This window comes from Varroa destructor, unplaced genomic scaffold (assembly GCF_002443255.2).
Source record: "Varroa destructor unplaced genomic scaffold, Vdes_3.0 BEIS01000002.1, whole genome shotgun sequence".
Classification (NCBI taxonomy): domain Eukaryota; kingdom Metazoa; phylum Arthropoda; class Arachnida; order Mesostigmata; family Varroidae; genus Varroa; species Varroa destructor.
Genome location: NW_019211455.1, coordinates 356,176 through 380,941, shown reverse-complemented (window position 1 = coordinate 380,941; position 24,766 = coordinate 356,176). Strand labels below are relative to the sequence as shown.

The following is a 24,766-nucleotide window of genomic DNA, read 5'->3' as shown; positions in this document are numbered from 1 at the left end:
AAGCTTATCTATCGTTTAACGGCTCTCCGCATTCTGATAATCGGTGTCCAAACCACATCAGCGCAGGTCAGGGCAACAAAAACGTAATGCGTGTGAGAGCCAAGCAACTACTGTTCAACACACGAGTGAAAACTAAATTAACTTTAGTTCTATAATAACAATAACTTCCTACCATTATATGTGGAATAGAATAACGAAAGCATCGCTTTCCATCGATCCATATGGTATTTTCAGTTGCACACCCCTTTTTTGCGCATATAAATCAAACATTAAACAAGTTAGATTTCTCTCTATGTCAAGTGATGATGAGATACCGAGCAACAGCAAAGGGAAAGTTATGGCTGAGATCTAAACAGAAGTTAGCAGTCGTAAACTATAGTTGGAAGGAAAACCTCTCCGATGAACTCCACGTCGGTTTTGGTTGACAGATATAACCCCACTTTTATTATGCAGGCGCATTGGGTATCCAATGTGGGTCACTCAAAGGCAAGCAGTGCCGTTAGTAGTAGATTAAATCAAACTAGGCCAGACTTAGGGCCATATATCTTCCTCAAACTTGGTCGCTCTATCGTTGACTAGGTCCCGACCTAACCTTCGCTGACAAATCCCTATCCCAATAGCCTGTTACAGCTTGGCACTTGACACTCAGCTGACGACAAGTTCAGAGGAAAAACGTATTGGATTAGCTTTTGGTTCATGCAGAAGGGCGAGTTACTTCGGCCTTTACCAACGAAATTTAACTATTGTAATGTTAATTGAATTGGTATCTGAACCTGCTTTTTAGCGAAAGCGACCCGCCTGTGTGAAACGATGGATTTAGTGCCATATTGTCATTACTTATCCGTGGTTTATTTCAAGCATCCTTTAATTGCACACCAGAATAGATAAGCGGCTCCTTTCTACCATACCGTGTATCAGCAAAAAGATTAACCTACATCACGCCAAAATTTTACAATATATTCCTAAATACTTATCAGTAAACTGAAATTCTGTGATGTAATCCAAAGTACTGAAAATATATTTTGATAAAACAAATAATAAATACGCTGTGGTGCGTTTTCTGATTACTCCACCTAAAAGCGGACTCCTACATTTTCATTTCTTGTAAGTTCTACCGTTCCTTCATAAATTATTTAATTTAACTATTGTCTAAGTAATCTATGACATGAATGTTTCAATAACGTGTCGGCACCTATATCACTGATGAGAGCAATCGATGTACGGCCGATAGTTCAGCGCACATGGACGCTATACGTCCCATGCTCTGTATCCATACTTTTGTCGATTGTTGTCATTATCAAACGATCGGAACAAATATAGCTAACGAAGCAATATTGAGACGACAATAAGAAGCACGAGATACATGCACGCCAATACGCAGCCACGGTATCAGTGCACAAAGCAGTCTTTAGCCTTTTTATGCATTTTCCCGTAGTGCACGCATACACGGGCCGACGCAATTAGACTACTTCATATTCTACCGTCAAATCAACCTCTTACGATGGATAAATAGGTGGTCAAATGCTTTGTTGTAACTGCCGCCGCCATCCCCGGGCACTGAACAGGGGTCCGTGTCCACGTCAGGCCTATTGAACAGAGCGCATGATATCGCTAGCCCGACTTCAATTATTAACCTACAGCGAACTGACAGATGCCCGGTAAACAGGCAGAGAAAACCAACGGGCAAGGAAAGCTACAGAATGCTGGAACATAGTAACAGGCGACTATAATAATTAGGGTGGTAGAAGAAGACAGGGTTGAAGATATACTCGTCGACACTTTTCGTGATCAGGCCGAGCTTGGCGCAAAACAAGCACTCACGGAGACCTATTGAGTCGGTTCATCGTCGAAATAGACAACTATAACAGTGCAGCGACAACAGCAACTGTAATGAAGAACCAACGGAAATTTCATCCGTAAACCCCCTATGAATTAGATGAAGTTTCCTTTTCGCCCCGCACTGCAGATGTAGACTGAATTCATTGTTTGAATGGGGCAATTTGTTTGAGGATTTTCAATTTTATCTTTTAGCTTGAATTCATTTTAGAACTAAAAAGCAACTGTGTGCGGATAGAAGCTTGTAACACGTTATGGAAGCAGTCTACAGTATGTAGTTAGCAAAGCTTCTCAGCAATCAGATTAGTTGATTTCGGTATGGATGGGGTTCGCATCTTGTTACGCACCAGCAAACTATTTCATATATTCACTAACGTCAGAGAAAGAAAGGACAAGCTCGTATCGCTACTCTTTTTTTGCCACATTCGTTGAATTGATGCTTGAATAATAAATCACAAATTTTACTAAAAACTTACAAAAATTAAATCGTAATTAGAAACTAAATAACTGTAATATTAAAGAAATTTCGGACAGTTCATCCGTCTGTGTGCTCCTCTATCGAAGACTCGACACGGTCCTGAGGAACTGTTGGCAATATTAATCAAATCTTCTGTAGCCTACGCGGAAATACGTTAAATTTAAAAGAAATACATGAACTTATTTGAACTTGAAAGTACCGAAATAGTTGGAAGTTCACCATAAACAAATCTATCGATTCTTCGAAAACGCAAATACAACTATAGCAAACAAATGACCATTCATCATGTCCACATGTTTTCTTTTAGTGGGACCTAGTGGGCACTTCGAATCAAATACGGAACCTACGCTAAACCTATAATGCCTTAAATACGAGGCTGAAGATGATACGACAACAGAAAATGTGAGTCGCTTGTAAAAAAAAGAAAAGGAAAATATGACTTCTATCTTTGTTCTTTCGAAAAATTACGAATTCTTATGTGAACCGAGGGGGAATTTTATGGCTCTTAGCAAAAGAGGCTTGGAAATCGATCATCAAATCCCGTCCATCGTAATTTTGAATCTATTAAGAAAAAGGACATGCGGCGTAGTCTTAGTGTCTGCTTTTCACTCATCGGCCGGTTTGCTATGAGGAAGACGACCCCAATACAGTGTCCTGAACAACCTAAATCAAGTCCTGTTGATCTCTGACACACCTCTAATGCCAGCAGAGCCAACATGGTCCTTCTTATAATAACGCTTTACGAGGTTGCTTTTATAATGACATCTTCTATTAGTAATAACACCACTTGTAACAACTGAGCATTGAAGCTTTTCGTTGTGTGAAATCGCTTCGAAAGCTTACATTTATAAAAATTATTCGCTATATATATATATATATATATATATATACACGACTGAGACTGCGTTAGCTGAGAGGCGAGTTTTTATTAATTTATGAACGGATGCAAAAAAGTAGTCACACTTCCCGGTAAATTGTAGCGAATGTTTTTGATTGTCGTCTACTATTGCCCCTGGCAAGCACCTTTGCATCTCTCCCTCAATACAACTGATACAAATACGGACATTAAGAAAATCAACAGTCTGACTTAGTTGGAGTACTCGCTACTACAGTCGTGACCATCGTAACTGTTTCCGCCGAAGCTGAAAGCTGCCTTTCTCTGCCGTCGAATATAATAAGAAATCTGACAAGCGAGAGCGCCACTTCTACACTGCCGTAATACATTCGGGCTTCGCCGTTTCACGGTACCTGGTACGTACGCGTCGCCTGTACACCTATGTGGTCTACTTAGGTGCCGATTAATTGGGCCAAATTGAAATTGCTGAGTTGATTGTTAGGCACCTAAATTGCTATTAAAATACAGAGTATTTAAAAACGTAGGAAAGACTACGGTCTCTGTGAACGAATGCAGAGCACAATTTTGAACACTTTTGAGTATTAGACAAGCCCTTGCGTTTTTCTTAGAGATACCGTTAGAGAAACAAGTTGATTAATTTATATTCAGAGAATTCAATCTAATATCGTAGCCAAAATAATTACAATAAATGTATTAAGGCGATCAGAAAAATCTAAAATAAAAAAAAAAATAGAATTTTTACTTTGGCGTAGAAAAGCCAAATTCGAAACAAAAAAAAAGAGTTGTCCTAAAATGGCATTGCTCTAGTACCTCACTGTCCGATGATACAGCTTGTATTGGTATTAACGAGGACAATAATTTGTATTACGGTATCGCTCGAGCACTTTCTTTTTCATGGTATGGTAGTATTTAGAATACGAGGGCTATGTCGAGAGAGTTGAAGCTTTCGCAACATGACAAGCTGACAAAAACAATAACTATTAAAAAATATGAGGATTATAACAGTAATAATAATAATAATAAAGAAAAAGATAGTAGAGAAAAAATATTTTCGCGCTGCTTTCTGATAGGAACTTCCGGAACGGCAAACAAGCCTTATCGGGCGATCAGTAGTACATATGAATGAATGAATGAATGAACGAATATAAGCGTAATCTACAGCGGCAGTAACTGCAAAATGTTTATTATCTACAGTAGCTCTACGAGCAGTTCGGAGACGTGTCATAACAATGAGTAGTTGCTTTTCCGTTTTTAAACCGATTTAAAGATAAAAACTACCGATCAATGAAACTTACAGGAAGTAGTATTGCATGCAAGTTTGTATCAGATACGGACTAGCAGATTTACGCTATTTACTGTTTACGCCTGTTGTTTCGTAAAATTTTCTTGCGCTGCTACGTAGTTCGGCCAGCTGATAGTAGAATATTGAGGCTGTATATTTACCGTTGGAAGCATGTCGATGTGAGTCTTGAATTTAGAGAACTTATCAATTGTAGATAGTTAGCTTCGATGCACTCCTGGGACTTTGTTGGGTTTCCATACAAAAGTTTTTTAAACTCACCGATTCAAATTGACGCCCTGTTTTTTTCTTCGATCAATGTAGTCCGCGACAACTTTGCTCTTGCAGAGATTTTGGGGGCACATTTTGCACCAGTCGTTTCGATGAAACTCCTGAATCGTAAGACAGCCGTTACCGTCAAACTGTGCGTAGTTAGAAAACACTTCATGTACCAGGTGCCGAACGCCTTGCCGGTACAAGATGTGTTCGATAAACACTGTATTAGCGTCCGAAATAATGGCGACTTCGAAGTAGCCATATTCATTTAGTGTCTGCAACGTAAAAACGTTAGCGTCAAATGCGATACGGAAGCGAAGGTTGATATCTCTCAACAAAATCATATTAAACATGACATACGCTGTTATTTTCAAATTCATATAGAATGATTCGGCGCGGAAAATTTAAAAGAAACTATATACGACTGCTAGCTTCGTACAGGCGAAGTCGGACACAAATAACAATCGGTGCCATTCGTTGACTAAACCGAAAGCAATTTAATCAGCTGATACGGTAAAAATACACGATAGAATATTCTTCTAGCGAAAACCAATGTCTACCAGTGAAGAACAACATGTCCCTGTTGCACGTAAATGTTCATTGGGACGTGGCTTTAAGACTGACGTGACCTTGAACATTTACTGTCCCTTCACAACGATGCCAATACAGATTTGTAACGTGTATTACAGGTGCATACACACCGCTCCAAAGAACGTATCCATATTTGAGATAGTTTGGTATAATAGAAACTGCCAGCTGTTTATATTATTGAAAATACACAGACCTTGATAAACTATGTATGTGTTAATGCGAATCGAATTAGGCCAAACCGTCCAAGTGTCACTTGTGCAGCCTTGGCGAGATAGCTAGTATGTGCGTTAGATATTGATACACGTCATCCTAGAGTTGCCTCTTAGGTTCATATAACAGACTGGTCCCTTGTTTAGCATTTGACCAATAGGTTATCGTTTTTCATTAAAACACCTTGTTATAGTATAGAATGGTGGGGAATTCTTATCGCCGAAAGGTCCGTCTGCCACTGCTTGTCGATCCTATTGATGGCGCAGTGTAGCCCCCAAAAGCCCACTGTCTTTTGCTCTTATTTACACAACGGTAATAATTCGACAAAGGCTATGACGGATGATGGGCTTCGTTACCGAAACATTAATTGTCAGCATATAGTAGAACGTATCGTATCATATGATCCTCTATCCGCACCTGACAACGCAAGAAATATGGAAATTGTTACAGAGCGGGTTTTTTTCGCGGTAAGGCGATCATTACATATCTGAGAAGGCCAAACGTTGCGCAAGGTAAACACAACAAAAATTGAGCGTGCCTATTAAACAAGGTACAAGCTATCACGCAAATCGTGCCAAAATTTCCACCGTTAGAACGCACGATAAAAAAAAAAAACGTCGTCGGCTCTCATCGGCGGACCTGTACGGGTCTGTATGCTGAAATTGAAAACATTTTACGGAAAGCGTACCACACTCACACGCACTAAAAATAATTAGCTGTTTCGAATTATCCATCAATATGTAGTCTACCTGACTAGCTCGTTTTGCAATAAGAAATATAGGTAATACTCACTGTTAACACGGGGCAATCCATGGACAGCTCGAGCCTGATGTCTATGTATGAATATGCTTAAATTTATCTATCGTTTTGCTTAATTACGTTTCTGTTTCATAGAGCCGTACAATACATGAAATAACGTGTTTTAATTTGACGACAAAAAATAGTCACGGACTGATACTTATCATTTTATGTTTCTTAGTACCCAGAACGGTCTACACTTTTCCCACTGTTCCAGCTTCGGACTGTCATCTGGACCACTGTACAAGTCTGTCCTCAGCACGTCAGCGTGCATTAGCAGACGAAAACCGCAAACATAAATTGTCCTATACAATCCAGGAAGAAGATAGGCAATCGCTCGTCTTTAGGGACGATAAATTTGCGTCCTTTTAGTTGAAATGATCCAAACTTTAGATATTCCGCTGTCTGCTCTGCATATCACGGGTCAGCACAAGTTGAGTCTTGAGCAGACAAACTGACGCGCTGGCGAAGTCGAGCACGATTGTCCTGACAGCTTATAAAAATGATTCCTACTGTTATGCTGGTCATTTTCATTGCATTCTATTGACTCAACTGCACTGATGATCCAGTGTTTGAGGCTATTAGATAGGTAAAGTTTGGATTTGAGCGTAGTATGACACTCTGATAAGGTTGACAAATGGATAGTTTCTTGGCGAATGTTAGCGTAAATGGTACAGCGTGAACAAATGTATTGCCATTTTATTCGGTATAAGCCGAACGAATTATATTATATAGTCTGGCACTGTGCTAACTTCACTTGTGTCTTCACAGGACTATATTCTTTGCAACACAGGGCACTTTTGTAGACTTAAATTGCCCTAATGTACGCTACCCGAGTGAATCTAATAGAAGCACAGGTAATCTGGTCCATGTCTGTTTACAGCCACCGACAATAACGTTATTGTTCGACGGTGTGGCTACATCATCTCCACGGAAAAAATACCGTGATTAGAAAGCTTCGAATTCATGAAATCAGCTTTAGTTCATTAAAAATTCGATAGCGGCAAAAATCCACGACGTATATCAAGGTCTAATAGCGACAACCGCTTCTGCGGTCCACCAAACTCTAGAAGCTATAGGTCCCTTTTTGAAACTGTTGTTGCACCTGCTTTTTTGGCGATATTAGGGCCTACCTCACTAATGTTCTGCACAAGCGTACGAAACTCCTCCGATCTCTGAGCTCATCTGCCTTCCTACGACGATTTTTGATCTAGTAGGTATCCACAGAAAGTGAGGAACTTAGGGCAATTATTACTTACTTTCGCTCTATCCACGGTATTAAATCCAAGTAGTGAAAAGGTAAGAATATTAGAGAGCTAGAATATCCTATACTTTGGTTCTGTGGCTTAGCCCCTATCAGAACATATGGTTCTGTTCTATTCTGGCTTGAAGTACTTGATGTGACGGTGACTTTTCTTCGCCATAATATGTGCTAGTTCTGGCTATGTGTCGAGGAAAAATACGTATGAGGGCCATTAACGCCTAGTTATATATGCCTGTAAAGAAGACTACGCATGTTTCTTGAAGTGGATGCTTATGACAGTAACATACGGGCTCGACTTTTGTGTTTACAAAGTGGTAAGCAATCCGACAGTTTGGATTCTCAAGGTCATAAAAAGTATACATTTAGACATTATTTCCAATGTGGCGAATCGTAAAGTATTCGTAATATCCACCTTAGACAGATTCAATTTATAACTGAACGACATACGGACCCCGATATAGACTTTTGGCAAGTAGCTCGACGAGGACTTCGCTTGTTGGATAAATTCTGCACTTATCTCATTTGCTCATTAGAAAGGCATATATATACAAGAATTCATTAGATTCCTCTAAAAAACAAATTTATATATATATATATATATATATATATATATACATGTAGATATATATTAAGTATGTTCAATTTGCGTGTGCCTGGAAAAGGTCTCACCACCAAGCGCTTGCAATCAAAAACAGGCTCATTGATTTCTCTTGTCTGAAAAAAATATTGTACTTCGTTCATCAGCTGCATCTCCTGCTAGAAAAAGCGGCATATCTAAAAACGAAAACAGCGATAGAGCTTTATGCCGAACCAACTTACGGATGAATTTTGACGGTTGCCGTCATAGGTCCTCAAGAGTACTGCTACCATGATACTACGGACGGCAATATATACACTATATCACCAACAGCAGAACCTCCAGTCGTACAAGTAGTGGTTGTGGCAGTAGCAGTTGTAGTATTGGCGATCCATTTCCTCCACACTTCTTTTGCGCCGATACGAAACACATGGCTGTATGCTCACTTTTGCCCGTCTTTTCGGCGGTTTAACATCCGCTGATTAATTCTGTATATTTGTCATTCTCGTACTACCGTCTGGTTAACCGGCCAGAAGCTGCTTCGAAGTAAACAAGTTTCGTTTGCTCCCATAGCGGGCCACGCACAAACAACGTACAGCCCCGCGAATCACACAGCTGGCGGCTACAATGACCACAGACAACGAAAACGTGAAAGCGGGCAAGACGCGTTCTTCCGAGCTTTACCCGCCAAACTTCTCTTTGTCTCTACTGAGTCTCTATGAAATGAACTCAAGTGAAATGACGTTGAACCGCCATAATAACATTGTATTGAGCGCCGTTTCTGCACACATCCTAGTTGTTTTTCATCTCGATGTCTATGGATCTCTCCTACGTAGCTATGTATAACGACCTCACTTTTATGCCTTGACGTTTAGTTAAAAAGCCACTCCTTTCACTTTTTCTATCTCGTGTATTTATTAGGTGACGTATGACGAGACCGTGGGGCTAATTTGCCGGGCGTAATGCTATGATGGACGGACAAGGCCAATGGATAATTATTCCTACCTGGAATCAGCCGGTGAGTTGGAGAAATCGGGTAATCTCGTTCGAATCCATCGGTTCGTTGTTAGTGTAATTTTGCTAATCAACAATTTCTACTTCAAACCACTTCGGACATTCAATACAACGAAGGGTGTGGATGAGCCCCATTAATATAATAACTATTATTTTGGCGATTACAATTTTGAATCAGACAACAACTGCTGGCCAGCGGCTGTTTACAAGCCTACATTACGTTTGCGACCCACTGACGTTGTAGCCCGAACCGCTCTTGCCGTAAATTAACCGGCAGTCGGTCCATTACACAACATTTAGAACCGTATGCTAACCACGAAATACTAGAGTAGCGTAAGCAATAATTACACCGTGAAAACTTCCTAACGCTTCGTATTTACATACATAACTTGTTTTCATATTTACGTTTGGCTTTATGTTGCACCCCTTTGGCTGTCGAGGGAACAGCCTCAGCCGGTATAACCTGGAGGTCCAACGGCAGAAAACATGCCCTGTCAACGTAAAGCTATTTGCTCACACTTGATGCATAGACATACCATCAACTTCGAAGAGATTAGTTTGTTCAGAATGAAACGTGACATCGTGAACTCTTAACCTTTCAAGGTTTTTGCAGGTTCAGTTCCTTTATTTTCCATCGGGTTATATGTGATCATTATTTATGATTTGATGCTGTTTGGATGGAAACTTCTGTTTCGCTCCTGTTGAAGTCTGGGCCCCGAAAGTCTACGAAGTCTAGTAAAAAAAAATTTCGACGTCATGTTGAGATTTGAAGAATTTTGTTTGAAAGTTGCCGGGGTAATAATTCGGGGTAATGCCTGGCGTATAACAAAAAGCCTTCAACTGAAACTCGTGAATCTCTGCCAGCGTGATCCTTGCGATCCGAAGTCGAGTATGGTTGGGGAAAGAAAGGGCGGTTTACTTCTATCCAGTCCTGGCGACCCAGTGAACAAATGTTTAATCACTTCCTGTAGTATTTGACAGTACACTTCAGACGTAAACAAATAAACATGACTCATTAAACTGCAGAAAGTATCCAGTAACGAATGGAGTGGTGCCCGCGATTATCACAGGGTATCCCTTTTCATTTAATGCAAGAATGGATTATTGTTGTGACGTAACAAGGAGTCGGCGTCTTTACGTTTCCGTTTCTTATTTTTGTTCAAATCAAATACCACCCATTTGTAGAATCGGTAGTTAATTAAGCCAAGGTAGAAAAGTATTATCGTATTCAGCAACTCAGCGGTAACATTCGCCCGTGTTGAGTTAGGTCGGCTTCGACCATAGTTCTCTATATTATTTGCTATTCGCCTTTATGGAAAGTCTGTTGCAAGAATCTATTTCAAGCCTAAGGTTACCTTCCCGAAATGTTTAATTTCCGGCTCATGCTGTTTTTGATCGCAAAATCTTCACTGAATACAAAGTTTATATATTCGATAAATATATACTAAGCGAGTTCGATATTCAAGTCGATATTTCGTAAAACTCCCCACTTAGTGAGCCACCTTTACCGCCTGGGATGGAACCCACACATTCGTAAACGTCTCGAATTGCTTGAGTTTTGATAGTTTACCACAACTCTTTCGCCGCTAACGTCGGAATGACAACCTGATAGCGAACGGTCTGAGATCTGTCCTTTTCGAAAAGGACAAACCCGCCTCGAATGGAAACCAAGGACTGCCCCATCTTTTTAATGTCGTCCTTTATCGACGGTATTTGCCACGTTTCACATCAGACGACCTAATAAATAGATAAGCACACTAGTAGTAATAATAGTTATTATTTTATCGGACAATAGCAGTTTAGCTTTTAGAAAAAATAGCCGCCTAGGGAGTCAGTTGACAGCTTCTTAATCGTGGCGTGTATACAGACATGCGTTTTGCCCTATCTAAAGCATATAAGGTTTTGAGGTTTTAGCATAATGATCCTAGTCCGGCTATCGACACATCGGATTAAGACTTCCCGTTATACCTATGAGACAGTCCCTAGTCGGTATTGAAAGGTTTCTGTATAACGTGAAGCGAAAAAAAGTAAACCAATAAAAGAACTGAAACAATTCAATGTAGTATCAGCAAACGAAATCGACCTCGGCGAAGAGGCCGCCCAAGTACTCGCCGCTGCTTTCAGCCTGTAGTTGAATGGGATCCTACTGAGAGCGTGAACAAATAGGACACTGTTCGTCAATCAAAAAAATAATCTCAAGATGCTGTCCAACGAAAGAAGGGTCTGGACCCTTAGGAATTTTTTACTTTGAATAGAAGTGAATAGCATCAAAATGTTTCGGAAGCCAATTTGCCATACATATGAATCAAGATACCAGACGTCAAACTCAGGAACACGTTTAAAGCATCAATGTCCGCTTCTCCATGTCTAATGCCGTTAACTGCTGATTGAATGTTTTCAATTATTTTCTTGTTTATAAAAGAGCAGCGTTCGATTGAATTTTTTCGTGGAAATATTCAGCTTATTGCAAACTACAGGACTGGTAAAAAAAAAATACGATCCACTCTATGGCACTACAGTTAAGTGTCAGAGGGGAGAGTTCGAAGGCGGTGGTGTTGTCTGAGAAGTAGTTATGGCTGGACCCAAATGGCTCTTTGAAGAATAGTTTCGCTACCGTTACTGATACAAGAAAATCTACGTTATACAAATGTTTACTAAGCTATGCCCGTAATGACATAAACGTGTCGCAACATTAAGTCCATAAGTTGCAATACGCATTCTTAATATTCGGCCAAAGATTGAAAAACGAAGGAGGCACGGTTGGTGAGCGTCCGGTGATGACACTAAGGGTCGAGTTCTGCCAGATTCAATCAGTGTCGTTAGCTTTTTGTATGCGTTTATCATTTCAATGGCTAGCAGGGGCATTAGAACTGGGCTTTTCAAGTGACATTTGCTATTACTGTGGAAGTTATTGGCCGATTCGGAAAGTTGATCCTTACAAGAAGCGTACGATCGCCCCAGACCTGAGCGAGTGTCATGATAGCTAAACACATTTTTAATTAACTTTGATAGATAATAATATTTAGTTAAAATTAATCAATCAGTTAAATACTTTTAGTGTCTAGAAGTGGTCACAGCTGTACCCTTTCAGTAATAACGTAATTATCTAGAGCTGCATAATAGTATTATTCAGATACAACATGACTAGGTGAAAGACAAATACCTGTCGTCAGTTTAACTCAGTTGAGTAACTGTCGTGGAATTATAACATTATGTCCTTATTCATTCGGCTTATCAGATACCGATAAGCATCTCGATAGTGCGTAACCCATTGCTTCGTCAAGCGCATACGTGTATTAATCCAAAGATTCAATTAAATAATCAGTGTAATCGCTCTGGTTCGAAACTAGATAAAATAAGCGACACATCAGTAGAGTGTATAGGCTTCAACATGACCAAAAGCGGTAGGGTAACAACCGCAACAAGTGGTCGGACCGCGCGGCGTAATCAGACTGTGCTTGAACCTATTCTATAGATTAGAATAATTCCTCTGTCACGGGCACATTGCAATCGAAGTTAGTAAAAGATAATGGATAACTATAGCATATTTACATTATGTGTCTGCGCCAGTTTGTCGGACCCTAATATCGAGCGTACTGATCAAGCTGTTTACCGTCAAAATGGACATCGTCAGAAACCAACTGTTTGCAGTGACGCCGATGGCAGATGCTTTCCCTGCAGGAACCAAATTGTGCATAAGGTTTATGAAGTGAGACGGAAGCCTTGAGAAAAGGCAAAATAACCTACCTGCAGCCATTCTCTCATTCCAGTAAGCAAGGGAATCTCGCCAATTGTCTCAAGTAATAGGTCCGGCCTTACTCCATTCTCGTACAGGTAGCGGAACATAACACGCATAAATATCGTCCATGAGCCTGAAACGCCGTAAAGGTAAACGACAACGAAATAGCTAATATTAATAGCTTTGTCATACAGCATCCTTTTGTTATACCTGTTTGCTGCAACGCTAGTCCCCAAATGATTTGGGTCTTCAACAACAGGCTGAGATATTCACCAGTAATACTGAAAACCCAGATAGAGGACTAGCTTGTTCCTTCTTAAACGATTTGTCATCACTCGTTTTCTATTATCAGAGCCCCACTCAGGTAGTAGAACAGAACTTAACTAACGCGTTGCTTATCTCATAGCTACACTGTTAACTTTGGAGAATCACATTAAACTAGAGTATAGGAGTAAGAACAGCCAACTGAAAAATGCTATCAGCTAGATGAGTTCAGCCTTACGCGCTTGTATGCTTAACTCATTTTCTATTCTGCTTTCTATCCATTAGATCCCGCATGAACTGGTATCGTGCAGATTTGCGAGTGACGCTGTCGACCCATCAGCCGAAGTTGTACGACGGTATAACCACATGCTGCTTGTACGAAGACTTTCCGAGTACTGCTATCAACAGTCGGCAACGGTCACTTTCACGCATCTACGCACTGAAAATAGGGCCCGGCAGGAGATTTCAGTATAGAGAAAAGGAGGCCTCGGCACTTTGAGTTGTCAATTAGCAACATATAACCGATCCGGTAAGTCAGCTTGAGGCCAGTCCTCGGTCGACGCGTCCTTTCTTCGATTATGTTTCTAAAAAGAGACAGTCGCAAGCTCGCTTCGGAAAGAATGTAATGATGCTATATATCTGGTGGCAAAAGCTTGTCCATGACCAACCTCGTTCTAGCTTCGGTTTGACCTCTTACAGGGCATTCGCTGCCTACGGATGACAGAGTTCTCTCTACCGAGTCATCTTTGCGTAAACCTCTTGGGTAAACTAAGTAACAATTCGGAATCTGCACATTTTTTGATCGCAGAACAGGTAGCGCTGTCTAGAAAAAAAAAAGACCAAGTAACAAGGTTTTTCCGATTCTTCTTTAGCTGTTCCAGGCTAACGCAATAGTACCAGCTAAAATATTTCCCGTCACACAATTCTACATTAACAGGAAGCGTCTTAGAGTGTGACTTAGTATGCACCGATCTATAATGTACTACTTTCAAAAGTTTTCATGGGTCGCGCGTCTGCCCGCATTCGTTTGGTCAATAACGCCTTTACCTAGAGCAGCAAACCCCGTTCTGTGGACTACCCGATACAGCATAAAATACCGTTTGTAGTTTCGTGTAGACTAGCCAAGGCATTTGCTGTTACTTAACTGGCCAAGCGTCTAATTCTTGTTTCAAATAGCAACGGTCGTAGGCTTGAATGCGCAAAGTCCCTCAAGCCAGCTGTGTCGATCGTCGCCTTGCCAACCCAGTACGCATTTAAATCGCTTAGAAGATAGCTCCCGTTAAGAAAAAGCCTTTCTTATTGCCGTCGACTAAAAGCAAATGAGACGTTCGATTCGTCGATCTTCGCCACTTTGCAGCATTTTCCGCTATGCTGGGTGGTTTGTCTGTATAGATAGATAGATAGATAGATACAAGCATCATGGTGGCTAAACAAAGTCTAACGTATTCACTAGGGCGTCGAAAAGTCTGTTGACTGAAAGCTGGGCCTGCGTGTTCACTGATCGAAAAATGACTCTGTCGAAGACTGAGTGTCTGTTTGTTTTTTTATTCAGCTCCGAGGTGAAGGTGGCACATGTGCAACATGCACGACATACTATCTAACAGAAAAAGCCTCTTTTCTTCAGAGAAGATAAATTCCAGCCGCGCTAATAGGTTTAACGGGCAAGGAAATAGGTATTTTCGTGTTGCTGCAGTATATATTGACCTGTCAGAGGATCGCGCAGTAATTTGCTGCGGTCATATAGGTACTCGAGTCGAAAGGCTGGTCGACACCAAAATTGTTGCTGAAAAATATTGCTTTGAAAATGCTCAATTGTAGAAAGGCTTCTCGTTGCCTACTATTAGCAGATCTGTCAAGAAGCTTTTCAGCTGTGGCTTGATGCTTTCTACGCATCCATAGGATTAATATTTTGTTAATCTCCGCCAGTTAGCATACATGCTATAGAACGTGTTCTGAAAAGTCTCTCTGAAATCATCGACCTAAGCGCGTGCGAGGAGCACCAAATGAATAGGCCAAACAGTATTATTTCTAAAGGTCATTTAGGGAGGTTGAGCTGAAATAGAAACAAAAAGCTAACAAATAGTCTTGAAACGTTATGCAAATGAAGAACGGTACAACAAAAGTAATCCATAAATAGTCACTAGAGTCTTCATATACCCTCAGCCAATGAGCAAATCTGATGCTGAACTCCTATATGTCCAGGTGTGCTTTTTCGACTGAAAGCCTTCTGTGATCGTTGACATAACAGTCGATGCGTTCGAGAAAAAAAAGGACTCCCCGTCTTTTTACATATCTCATTGAAGTATCTCCAGTTCACTTTACGTTCAACGAAATTTAACTGTACACTCTCTAGTTATACTGAAAGACGTAACCGTTTTCATGTTATCCTTAATTTCGAATTTGGGGCACGACGATAGAATGGTTGAATTTGTAAATTAAGTTAATTGGCTCATTCTGAATAGTCGCAAGTTATGTGTTAGCTCGATTGTAAGAATAACGAGAAAATAGCCACTCTTCTAAACAAGACTCAAATTTAGGGACGGATAAACAGAATACCTTATCTGTTGGAGTCATAGAGAAATGTATGTAATGTATTCAGCCCTTATAAATATATAAATGCTTATCGAGAAAGAGAGCGACTCGTTATGCTGCTTTTTTGTATCTCCTTCCAATCAGCCCAGCATGATTAAAGATTAAACAATCTTTCTATGCTTCATATAATATATTGCATGCTCCGACTCCAAGTAGTAATAATTGAACTTCCATAATCCAATCTAAAATGTACCAAAAGCTTTCGGCATCTTCGTTGTCTTTCTGACTGCATAATATTCTTATCGGGCGTCTAGCGTCTATTTCACAAATATCTTCCTACCTTTCGTTGCTTGCAAAAAGAAGCAGTCACTTTATTTACAGGCTATAAACATAGCCACCGCACAAACTAGCGACGAATCGTCATCTGTATTTGCGATCCGTAAGGTGTGCACGGTTTTTGACGAACCTCAACTTGGGTTGGATTGGATCTGAGTAAAAGCTTTACTGTCCTCGTTTGCAGCTAAGTTTGTTATCGTCTTGCCCATAGCGTTCATTTGTAGATGACTAGCACATTTTTTTTTAACTATCACGGATTCAAAAGAGCTTTTACGTATTCTATAGTACAGCTACATCGGAACGGTCACCATCAGGCAACAAGGACCTTATGCTTACTCGCCGAAACGCATGATTCCCAGCTAATAGTAGTATTTCCTTTTGACAGGCATATATTTGCATCCAGCCGGTTTCTCCAAGCTTATTTTATCGTGAGGATCGTTCCGTATCTGTTCACCTGTTTATCTACTTATCCATAAATACGTCTGTGGCTATATTTTTCTCTTTATAGTTTGCACTGAGGTGCTCACAACAAGAGTTAAACGTCAAATGACCACAAAATCCTCGCTCTTTTGCTATCCCAGCGGGTGTGCTGTCGCTAGTCGCGCCCGGGGGTACAGCAAGTAACTTATCGTTCAAAAGAACGTCAGGAGACTCTAGCATTTTGAACAATCCTGGCAATTTGTGGTGCGACGACGTCACAGACGAAAATTTTATTCGTAGATGTGTAACAGCAGCATAAATCAGCCACGAACTAACAGAAAAAGCTCAAATGTACGCTTTTCATTTTAACTACGGCGCCATATTTGATCGTGTTTCCTGTATGTATCTGTGCGATATAACAGAACTCTTACTTCACTTCGAGAGAAACATGCATCACGATATATATATCGTGAAGTATATTTACAAATTATTGCCATTACAGGATGCGTCGCGTGGCTGGATATCTGCAGTGTACGAAGTGTTTCTACGAACACTACTAAGAAACCCTTCTTACCCGCGCATCATGTTCTTGCCTTTTCGGCACTACCGTTTATAGTCTCACCGGTGCCCAAACCTCCCCAACCACATCAACGCGACCATGACATTGATTATACTCTCTTCTCGAGCGATTCTCGCGCGACACCGCCGCTATCATTACCACAAGCGCTCTACTGGCACCCGCATGTGCTACTATATGGCCTTATGTTTGTACAATCTGGGCAGAGCAGTACCATCACTGCGGTATATACACCTTTTTTCTTATATATATATATATATATAAGAAAAAGCAGGCACACGAGAGGCGAATGGTTTCTTTCGTATTGTGAGGCTACAAATTAATAGGGATGCTGCTTTCGTTGTTGATGACGATGGCGATGGTGATCACTTGGTGCAAAGACGAAAAGCCAGAAAAATCCAGAAAATCCTCAGCTACTAAATAGCTAGGTAATTTAAGGAAAGGCTTCTCAAGTCAGTTGTAGCCACTTGTTCTATTAAATTATACTTTCATTTGGCATATTAACAATTAACACGCAGACGTAAGGCTAGAACGAAGTGATTTACGAAGCTCGTCGCATGGCAGTGAATCGTTCTGAGGATGCGATCAACCGATCGCGACGTAACGTCATTGTGGCACCGTCGCAGTCATTTGCTTATGGGAAGTTTTTTTTAGAAAAGGAAAAAACTCAGTATGAGAACTTAGTATAGCACCGTACGGACACACGAAGAGGGCCTGTTGACATTGTTTGGTACAGCTCACATACTTCCAAGAGTAATTCTAACAGCTAACGGGATAATTTTCCCCTCTATTTTTTAGATCTCTCTATTTTTTTAGAAAAAAATTATAATATTGCAACGAGGTTGAGCGTATTCGTTCCTATTCGTCGAAGACAAAGCTGATAGTCTGATCACAGTAGCGAAAGGTGTCGTTGCCAATAGTGCCTACAAGATCTACAGTTCACAGCTATATATAAGACGGACGGAGAGATTAATTACCGCGCTTTGTGTGTCAGAGATGTCGGAATCACATAATGCCTCCATGGTATCTAACAGCTTCAATATTTATACATCATACCTCATTTTAATTGAACATCGTCATCACTGTTACGGGTCTACCAATGCCAATCTATGCGCCCACCTTTAGGCACATCTGTCTCTTGCTAGGGGGCGTAATAACCATAAGGATGCCTCATAGGAAACAAACAAACGATCAACCAGTCCGACGCACGTAAATGAATCTGTTCGGTAGCAAGCCACCCTTAACTACGCCGGCATTGAATGTAGCATTACAATCGCTTGTTGTATTGTGTTGTTGCTTGTCGAAATTGTTACGTTTTTATTCATTTATTTAGTATGATGTTTTTGTGACAAAATTGCCGTAGCAGCGGCACCAACTGTGCAGCATTCGCAGTGATTTCAGCCAGTAACGAAACAGCACAGAATATAGATAGAGAGATAAATTTGCGGATTCTCAGCACAAGTTCGAGTAGCATGATAAATGTAGCACTCATGCTGAGTCACTTTCGTTCCGTTCTATGTATACATATATATATTTAGATTTTGTTTAAACAAAAGGGTTCCGTGTATTTGCTTTGACGCTTGTCTTTTCTTATCATTTTGTGGGAGAAGGAGTGCAAAATAAATCCAAACATAATAGGGTTTTCTCAATGGTGACGGATGAATGAGACCACATACTTGCTCGGCCTTTCGGTCATCGTCAACTAATGAATGTATAGCAGCAGAGAATGCTCGTTCTTTCGTCTCGGCAACAATAGCAGAGGTACGCACCGGTAAGATTGTTATTTTCGGCCGAAAATGGTTGGAAGCCGCAATGCACACTAGCAAATCATTTGCCGTAGCGAAGACTTATTTGCCCATCATATATATTGCCCATCGCCGAGTAACCACGAATTATTTATTCACAAAATAATTAGTTCATAAATTTTTGCTTATTATTTGGATATTGCCAGCTGTAATAAGCCAACTCGTTAGCGCTGCTCGCTTCAGCCAGGGTTTTCTCAGCTGTGTCTTAACCTTTTTGAAATCGTACGCCATTAGCGATTACGGGGGAGAGGGATGAGGTTGAATAATCGCGGGTAAATTTACTGTTGACTTTCTTACGTGTAGTATCTCAGGAGAAATGGTTTTAGTCAATTATTTAAGATGCCTGCTTGAACTGCCACAGTTCGCCACCTATGATCAGTGGACAATTTCGAAGGTTTGAATAAAACTGGAAGGTTTTGCTGAAGAAGGTTACTCCCGTGCGTGAAACGAGGGCATCCCTTGTAGGCCACAGGAATAGCGGGATGAAAAGCGGCTGCCCTATGGCTCCAATTCCGCAACGCCGCCGCTTATATCCGTCTACTAGACAATATGTAATCAGTTCTTCAAGTTCACCTAGGACTTTTCACACGGTAAGCTTGTGATTGCCTATGTTTACTTTTTTTTTTTGTTTTTTTTTTTGCTAGCCAGCTTTTAGAATACCCGTATAGCCACCTGTGCCCAAGATATTTCACTAAATTGCCAAGAGGTCGAAAGAGTTAGGAAACACTGATTCAATTTTACAGAAAACGAATCAACAACTAGCCGGCCTTGGGGTATATATGGAAATGAGGCTGCTTTGTCATAGCTGAAAAGCGCATAGCAGCTGACTAAAAAATAATATCAAAGACGGATTGTTCCTAAATTAATGTCAAATCCTACCTACAACTTTCAACGCAGTTTAGCTTGTCTCGCATGCACAGCGATATGAGCTTATTTAAAGAAGCGTCAGAATACGCCCCATTCGAAACTCATATGAAGATTCTATTGGGTGAGTGCTTAGCTTATGAAGTTTGTGCCTTTTTGACCCATCATCGTTTATATTCGTTCAAAGCTGTGTCTATAATATGAATTTAAAGCCACACTGGATCTGAGAAACGCCATTCTTGATAAAATTCGAGAGCTCGCCATTCTTGTAAATAAAAAGTAAACTTGGCGTTGCCGACGCAATATACTGAAAATGGAAAATTATTATTTTAACAGTTTTGTACCTTCCTTGCAATATATCTTAGCCTTAGACGGACTAGGTTTTCGTTTTCCAACGATAATAAGATGTGATAACAACAACGATAACGAGGCCAGTCGGCTATAGAACACGCTAGCCCTGAAGATCGATAGGTGGAAAAAAGAATCGACTGCTATTGATTGTGGTTGCTTTTGTTTGCAAACTGGGTTACCCGGATACCTGAGACCGCAGAAGGTATTGTCACATAGCTGGAGCAGGTGGCGTTCTGTTCCATTTGTCAGTCGACGGCCCTGCTCCAGGCTACAACCGGAATCAAGTTGTAGGTAACCACTGACTTGGACAGCTTAAGTAAGCCGGTAGGGGTGGATGACTTTGCAAAGCGACGACGACGACGCCAAGGGCCGCGACTGTTTCGCAGAACGCGTTACAGTGCGACGTTATACTGCGCTGAAAATCGAAGGCTTGCTTGAAGGTACCGATTTTACTTGCACTAGGCGATATATTTGGCCTAGCTTTTAACAAATGAATCACGACAACAGATGGAATGGGTCTCGAACGCAGACGTTGCTTATGCAACTTAATCCGATTAGATAGGTCAAAGGACGGGAGGCGCATCAACTTTCCAGGCCGTACAGGCTAGTTCGTGGAGCAGGATACACAGTCATAGCACGGAGTCCAGGAGGACAATATTATTTATATAAGAAAATAAGATGTGTCCTATGTTCCTTATACAAAGGATCTTAATCATAGCTATATGAACAATCGTCCATTCAAACGTCGTCAGTTGTTTAGATTAAACGAAACGTAACGTCTGCTCTGTATTTGCTCTCAGCGGCGCGCTGAATATCCATATTATAACAGCGTCGGCGTCCATACCGACGTTGGATAGAGAATTGTTGATCGTACGAATAATTGCAACCGACTTTTCTTATATCGTATTGGATATTCTTACTACTCGTTGTAAAAATGACTTACGTATTCAGACATGCATACGAAAAAATGATAATTCTAGTAAAAACTCAATAGACGATACTATTTCTAAACGATCCGGTTCGAATCAACAGGATTACGATGAAGGACAAGCTAATCATTTGTTTAAGAAATATATATATTAACCGCAATAGAGAGTATATCAATGGATATTAGAGGGGACAAACACGTGGACCAGCCACGCGAAAACAAGACCTACGTACATCACCACATAAAGTAACAAATATCGAAAGGTATGGAAAAATCAATAATAATTTTCTACACATTTGACTACCGTACAATTTTACATCAGCTCAAGTGTTTTGCCTGTTACACCATATGAACTACTACTCAGTGTTGTAATACAATTATGGAATGGTCTGGGAAGTAAATTGAACAACTTCGATAGCCCTAAAAACGGGCCTGGCTGGAATACTAGGTACATCTAAAATATAAAAGATATGACAATCCGTTCTGGTGTCGCACGTATTCAAATATCCGAGTTATTATCTAAAAATGTCCTAAGCTCTATGGTAGAACAAAGAAGAAAACATTTGCAGCAGTATGAAACGATCGGGTAAAATAACCATTACTATCATGTTTATCTTGCACTATAGCTCTCTGGCCAAATATATGGATTATGATGACAAACGTGGCGCGGTATATTTAATACGCTACGTGTATCGGCCATTTTTGCTCTGTGTTGCATTACAAACATGAACTGACTGTATCAACGGTAAGCAAAGAGACATGTCTGTAGACACGGAGCCGTAGACGCGTCATAGATAAATGAGACTGCAAGATCGTGCAGCTAATGTCACGTGTACGGGACGTCGTTTCGTCGGACAAAAAGTAATTACCAACCGTCTACTGAGCTACTATAGCAATCGGCTTTCACCGACACGACAGAAAACATGGAAATATTGCGAGTTGTATTGGTATGCAATGCAAATAGCACTATTTTCGTCCTATGCTGCTTAGATCGCTTGAGATAAGAGTTGACACGCATACATATATCAATCAATCTTCAGGATATGCTTCCATGGCTAGAACCTGTAGGTGGACTTGGAGACCGTGATTCTACGGCCCACTTGTGCCAGCTACGGCCAACTTGGTGGGCTTCCAGTTGAGGAGTTCACTGATTATAAATAAAAAGTTGCTGTAGAAAAGTTTCAAAGGAAAATTTGGAAGCTGGCCTCTCAGTTCATTGTTCTACCTTCTCCGCAAGCCCTGAAAAACACAGGTTTCCAGGTTGAACGTCTGCGACAACGGCTGACTTGATTAAGCATTCAGTCCATAGAATTCAATCAAGTCTAACTGAGAGCGAAGGCGCAAATGTACATCATCTGTTGGCTTGTCTGACGTAAATCCTCACGCTTGACTCGCCAGGCAAACAGCCTTGCCGCCTCATCTGTTATTTGCTGTCCCCATTGTCTTCCTACCGCACAATCATTACTGCGAAGTACGACCTTCAATTTCCCTTACTTCGATAGCTGAAAACCTAATTAGTTTCTCGTCAAACAAGATTTCACAACAGATAGGCGGATACGAGACGAACGGCGGAACTAAAGGTAGTATTGCTAAGTCTAAAGCTAAACTTTTATCTTTTTGACTCTAATCATAAGCGATTTGCCGTTTCCAGATAGTATTAAAGAAAACATTCAGTGACAGCCTTCAACCTTTTAACCTTGATTCCCTTGATTGAATCTTCGAAAGAGTAAATTATGTTAAGGAAAACTGTATCACAGGATTAACATCATCGTCCGGCCTCATTCGAATAAGCATGCTGAATAGCATGCTACTAAAAAAAGAAGTATGCTTTTGAAAACGACCCCAATGAAGGAACAACGCGAATAGTAAACTGCGGTCTCGCTGTAACCCAGCAACGTCACAATGCCCCACGGGCCTTTCTCACATCCAGCAGAGCAACCAGACGGCCCGTATCTAGTGGCCGTATTAATCTAGAACGACAACCACTGGACAAATACATCTTGAAATCCATCTCACCAATCCCCGTCAAGCTGATCTCATCAAGACCCATGTTAAAGAAAGCATTAGTTCAGAGTGTTAGGACATGCCTACTCGTCATTCGCGCCTGAACGCAACTAAAATACTGTATAATAGAAGTGATACAAATTCATGCGTGTCTCAGTTTAACTGAATATCAACGAAAATTTCGTCAATAACAAAAGATCGTGGTCATTATTCAGACAGCTACGTCATTCTATGTACGACGATAAATCCCAAGGAAGTAGCATTCTAGAAACGATTGTTAAGGTGCTTGTCATAATTAGGCCTTTTAGTGGATAAATCTATTCGTAATGAGGGAATGGTAACTGATGCATGTTGTGGTTCTGTTCAAATAGAAGGAAAAAGGCAACAGGGAATTTTTGAGATGCCAAAAAGGACCTTTGACCTAAGGTATGATAGATTTTTTCAGGCAACGCGACACGGACCTGACGACTATCCGCACCTTATTCTCAGCCAAACATAGATAATGGCCTTTGATCTTCAAACGTATCTAACTAGCGTGATAACTGTAGTTGACATCAATTTGTTTCTCTTTCCAAAATTAGCGCACGCAACAGGTCACCGCTAGCTAGTAACAACGCGAACAGTTCTGAGTGATAAATAGCGTCTGGCTTGGCAACAAAGCGTTCAAGAAACACTATAAACCATAGGAGTAATACAAGGCTAAGCCAAATGACGCAAGGACTTCAACAGACGTCATCGCTGATGTCATTTTAATCAACGTTACGGTATTACCGCCTGCTCCTCGAAGCTCTGTCACAAGCGGGTTGCATCTCCTCCATGTATTTCCTGCTTTTATCCTCTAATTTGTACAATGCAATGCCAAGTTATACAGCCTAAACTGATCATGCGATTATTGTAGAAGCGGCTGTGTTGCGCCAAACTACGATGGCTTGAAGTTTTAAAATTCGCGCCACGGATATAACAGTTGCGTCGGCAAGACCAGCCCGTCGTACTTCCTGAGCTAAAAAGTCGTTCCATATGTACATAGAACGACCCATAAATTATGCTAGTGTCAAAAGGTACCAGTGTGATTTGCCTTGCACTTCAGTGTACTTTCGAAGCACAGCTGTCACCAAAATGTGTTTTTTATTTCAATGGCTGAGATGAACTTTGTCATGATTTGATTTTTTTCAATTTGATCTGACGATATTTTTTAACAGGATTAGCGACGACTAAACAATCTCCCTATGAACGAGTTACAATACGCGCATAGCTAACAAGATAAATAGCCGAAGCCATAAGATGTCAGCATTTATCCGGTCGTAAGAAAACCGTTAGTGATGCAACTTTGACAACGTAGTTTCTCTTTGCCATTGTTAGCATAGACGCACGAAAGATCCGTTATGGTCCCGACTAGAACAATATTCCAGTTATGGCTTATTCAAGTGTCCGTGCCGCTACTTCTACCGCTATTCTACATATATCGCATAAACAAATCACTCGAGTTTACGAAAAGCAGAAAGAAAAAAGCTACCGCTGTATCGCGGAGCAGTGGACGTCGTTCTCGAGGAGAAACAGACGCACATTGACAACTTCTTGTGTCTCATTTGTCTCTAGTCAGCCTAAATCAGCGCTACACAATTCACTCATACAATCTTGTGCTGGTAAGCGATATCTAATCGACACCCCTCATGCCAACCTCGAAACAGACGCCTTTGCTGCAGTCGTTAGGTCCGTCCATAGACAAACGGAGAAAGACTGTGAATTGCGGCCGCTAGAACTACGTCG

At 40.8% G+C, this 24,766-nt stretch overlaps 1 protein-coding gene and 1 long non-coding RNA gene across 7 annotated transcripts in view; one reads left to right on the top strand and one right to left on the bottom strand.

The window, feature by feature from the left end:
* Positions 1–24,766, bottom strand: part of LOC111245942 (pyridoxal phosphate phosphatase PHOSPHO2-like) — a 43,338-nt gene that overhangs the window by 2,647 nt on the left and 15,925 nt on the right. For all 5 annotated transcript variants that reach the window (XM_022794977.2, XM_086980606.1, XM_086980605.1 and 2 more), the window contains exons 3-4: positions 12,927–13,051; positions 4,732–5,000 (exon numbers count right to left, since the gene is read on the bottom strand). In XM_022794977.2, the coding sequence (XP_022650712.1) occupies positions 4,732–5,000; positions 12,927–13,051 (394 nt within the window). The remainder of the gene's footprint in view (positions 1–4,731; positions 5,001–12,926; positions 13,052–24,766) is intronic.
* The window catches only part of LOC147757212 (uncharacterized), a 31,179-nt gene continuing 15,110 nt past the window's right edge, over positions 8,698–24,766 (top strand). The window contains exons 1-4 of one of the 2 annotated variants that reach the window (XR_015321565.1): positions 8,698–9,183; positions 12,750–13,067; positions 13,468–13,711; positions 16,973–19,442. This is a non-coding gene — a long non-coding RNA (uncharacterized LOC147757212). The remainder of the gene's footprint in view (positions 9,184–12,749; positions 13,068–13,467; positions 13,712–16,972; positions 19,443–24,766) is intronic. The other variant, XR_015321564.1, reaches the window with a different exon arrangement.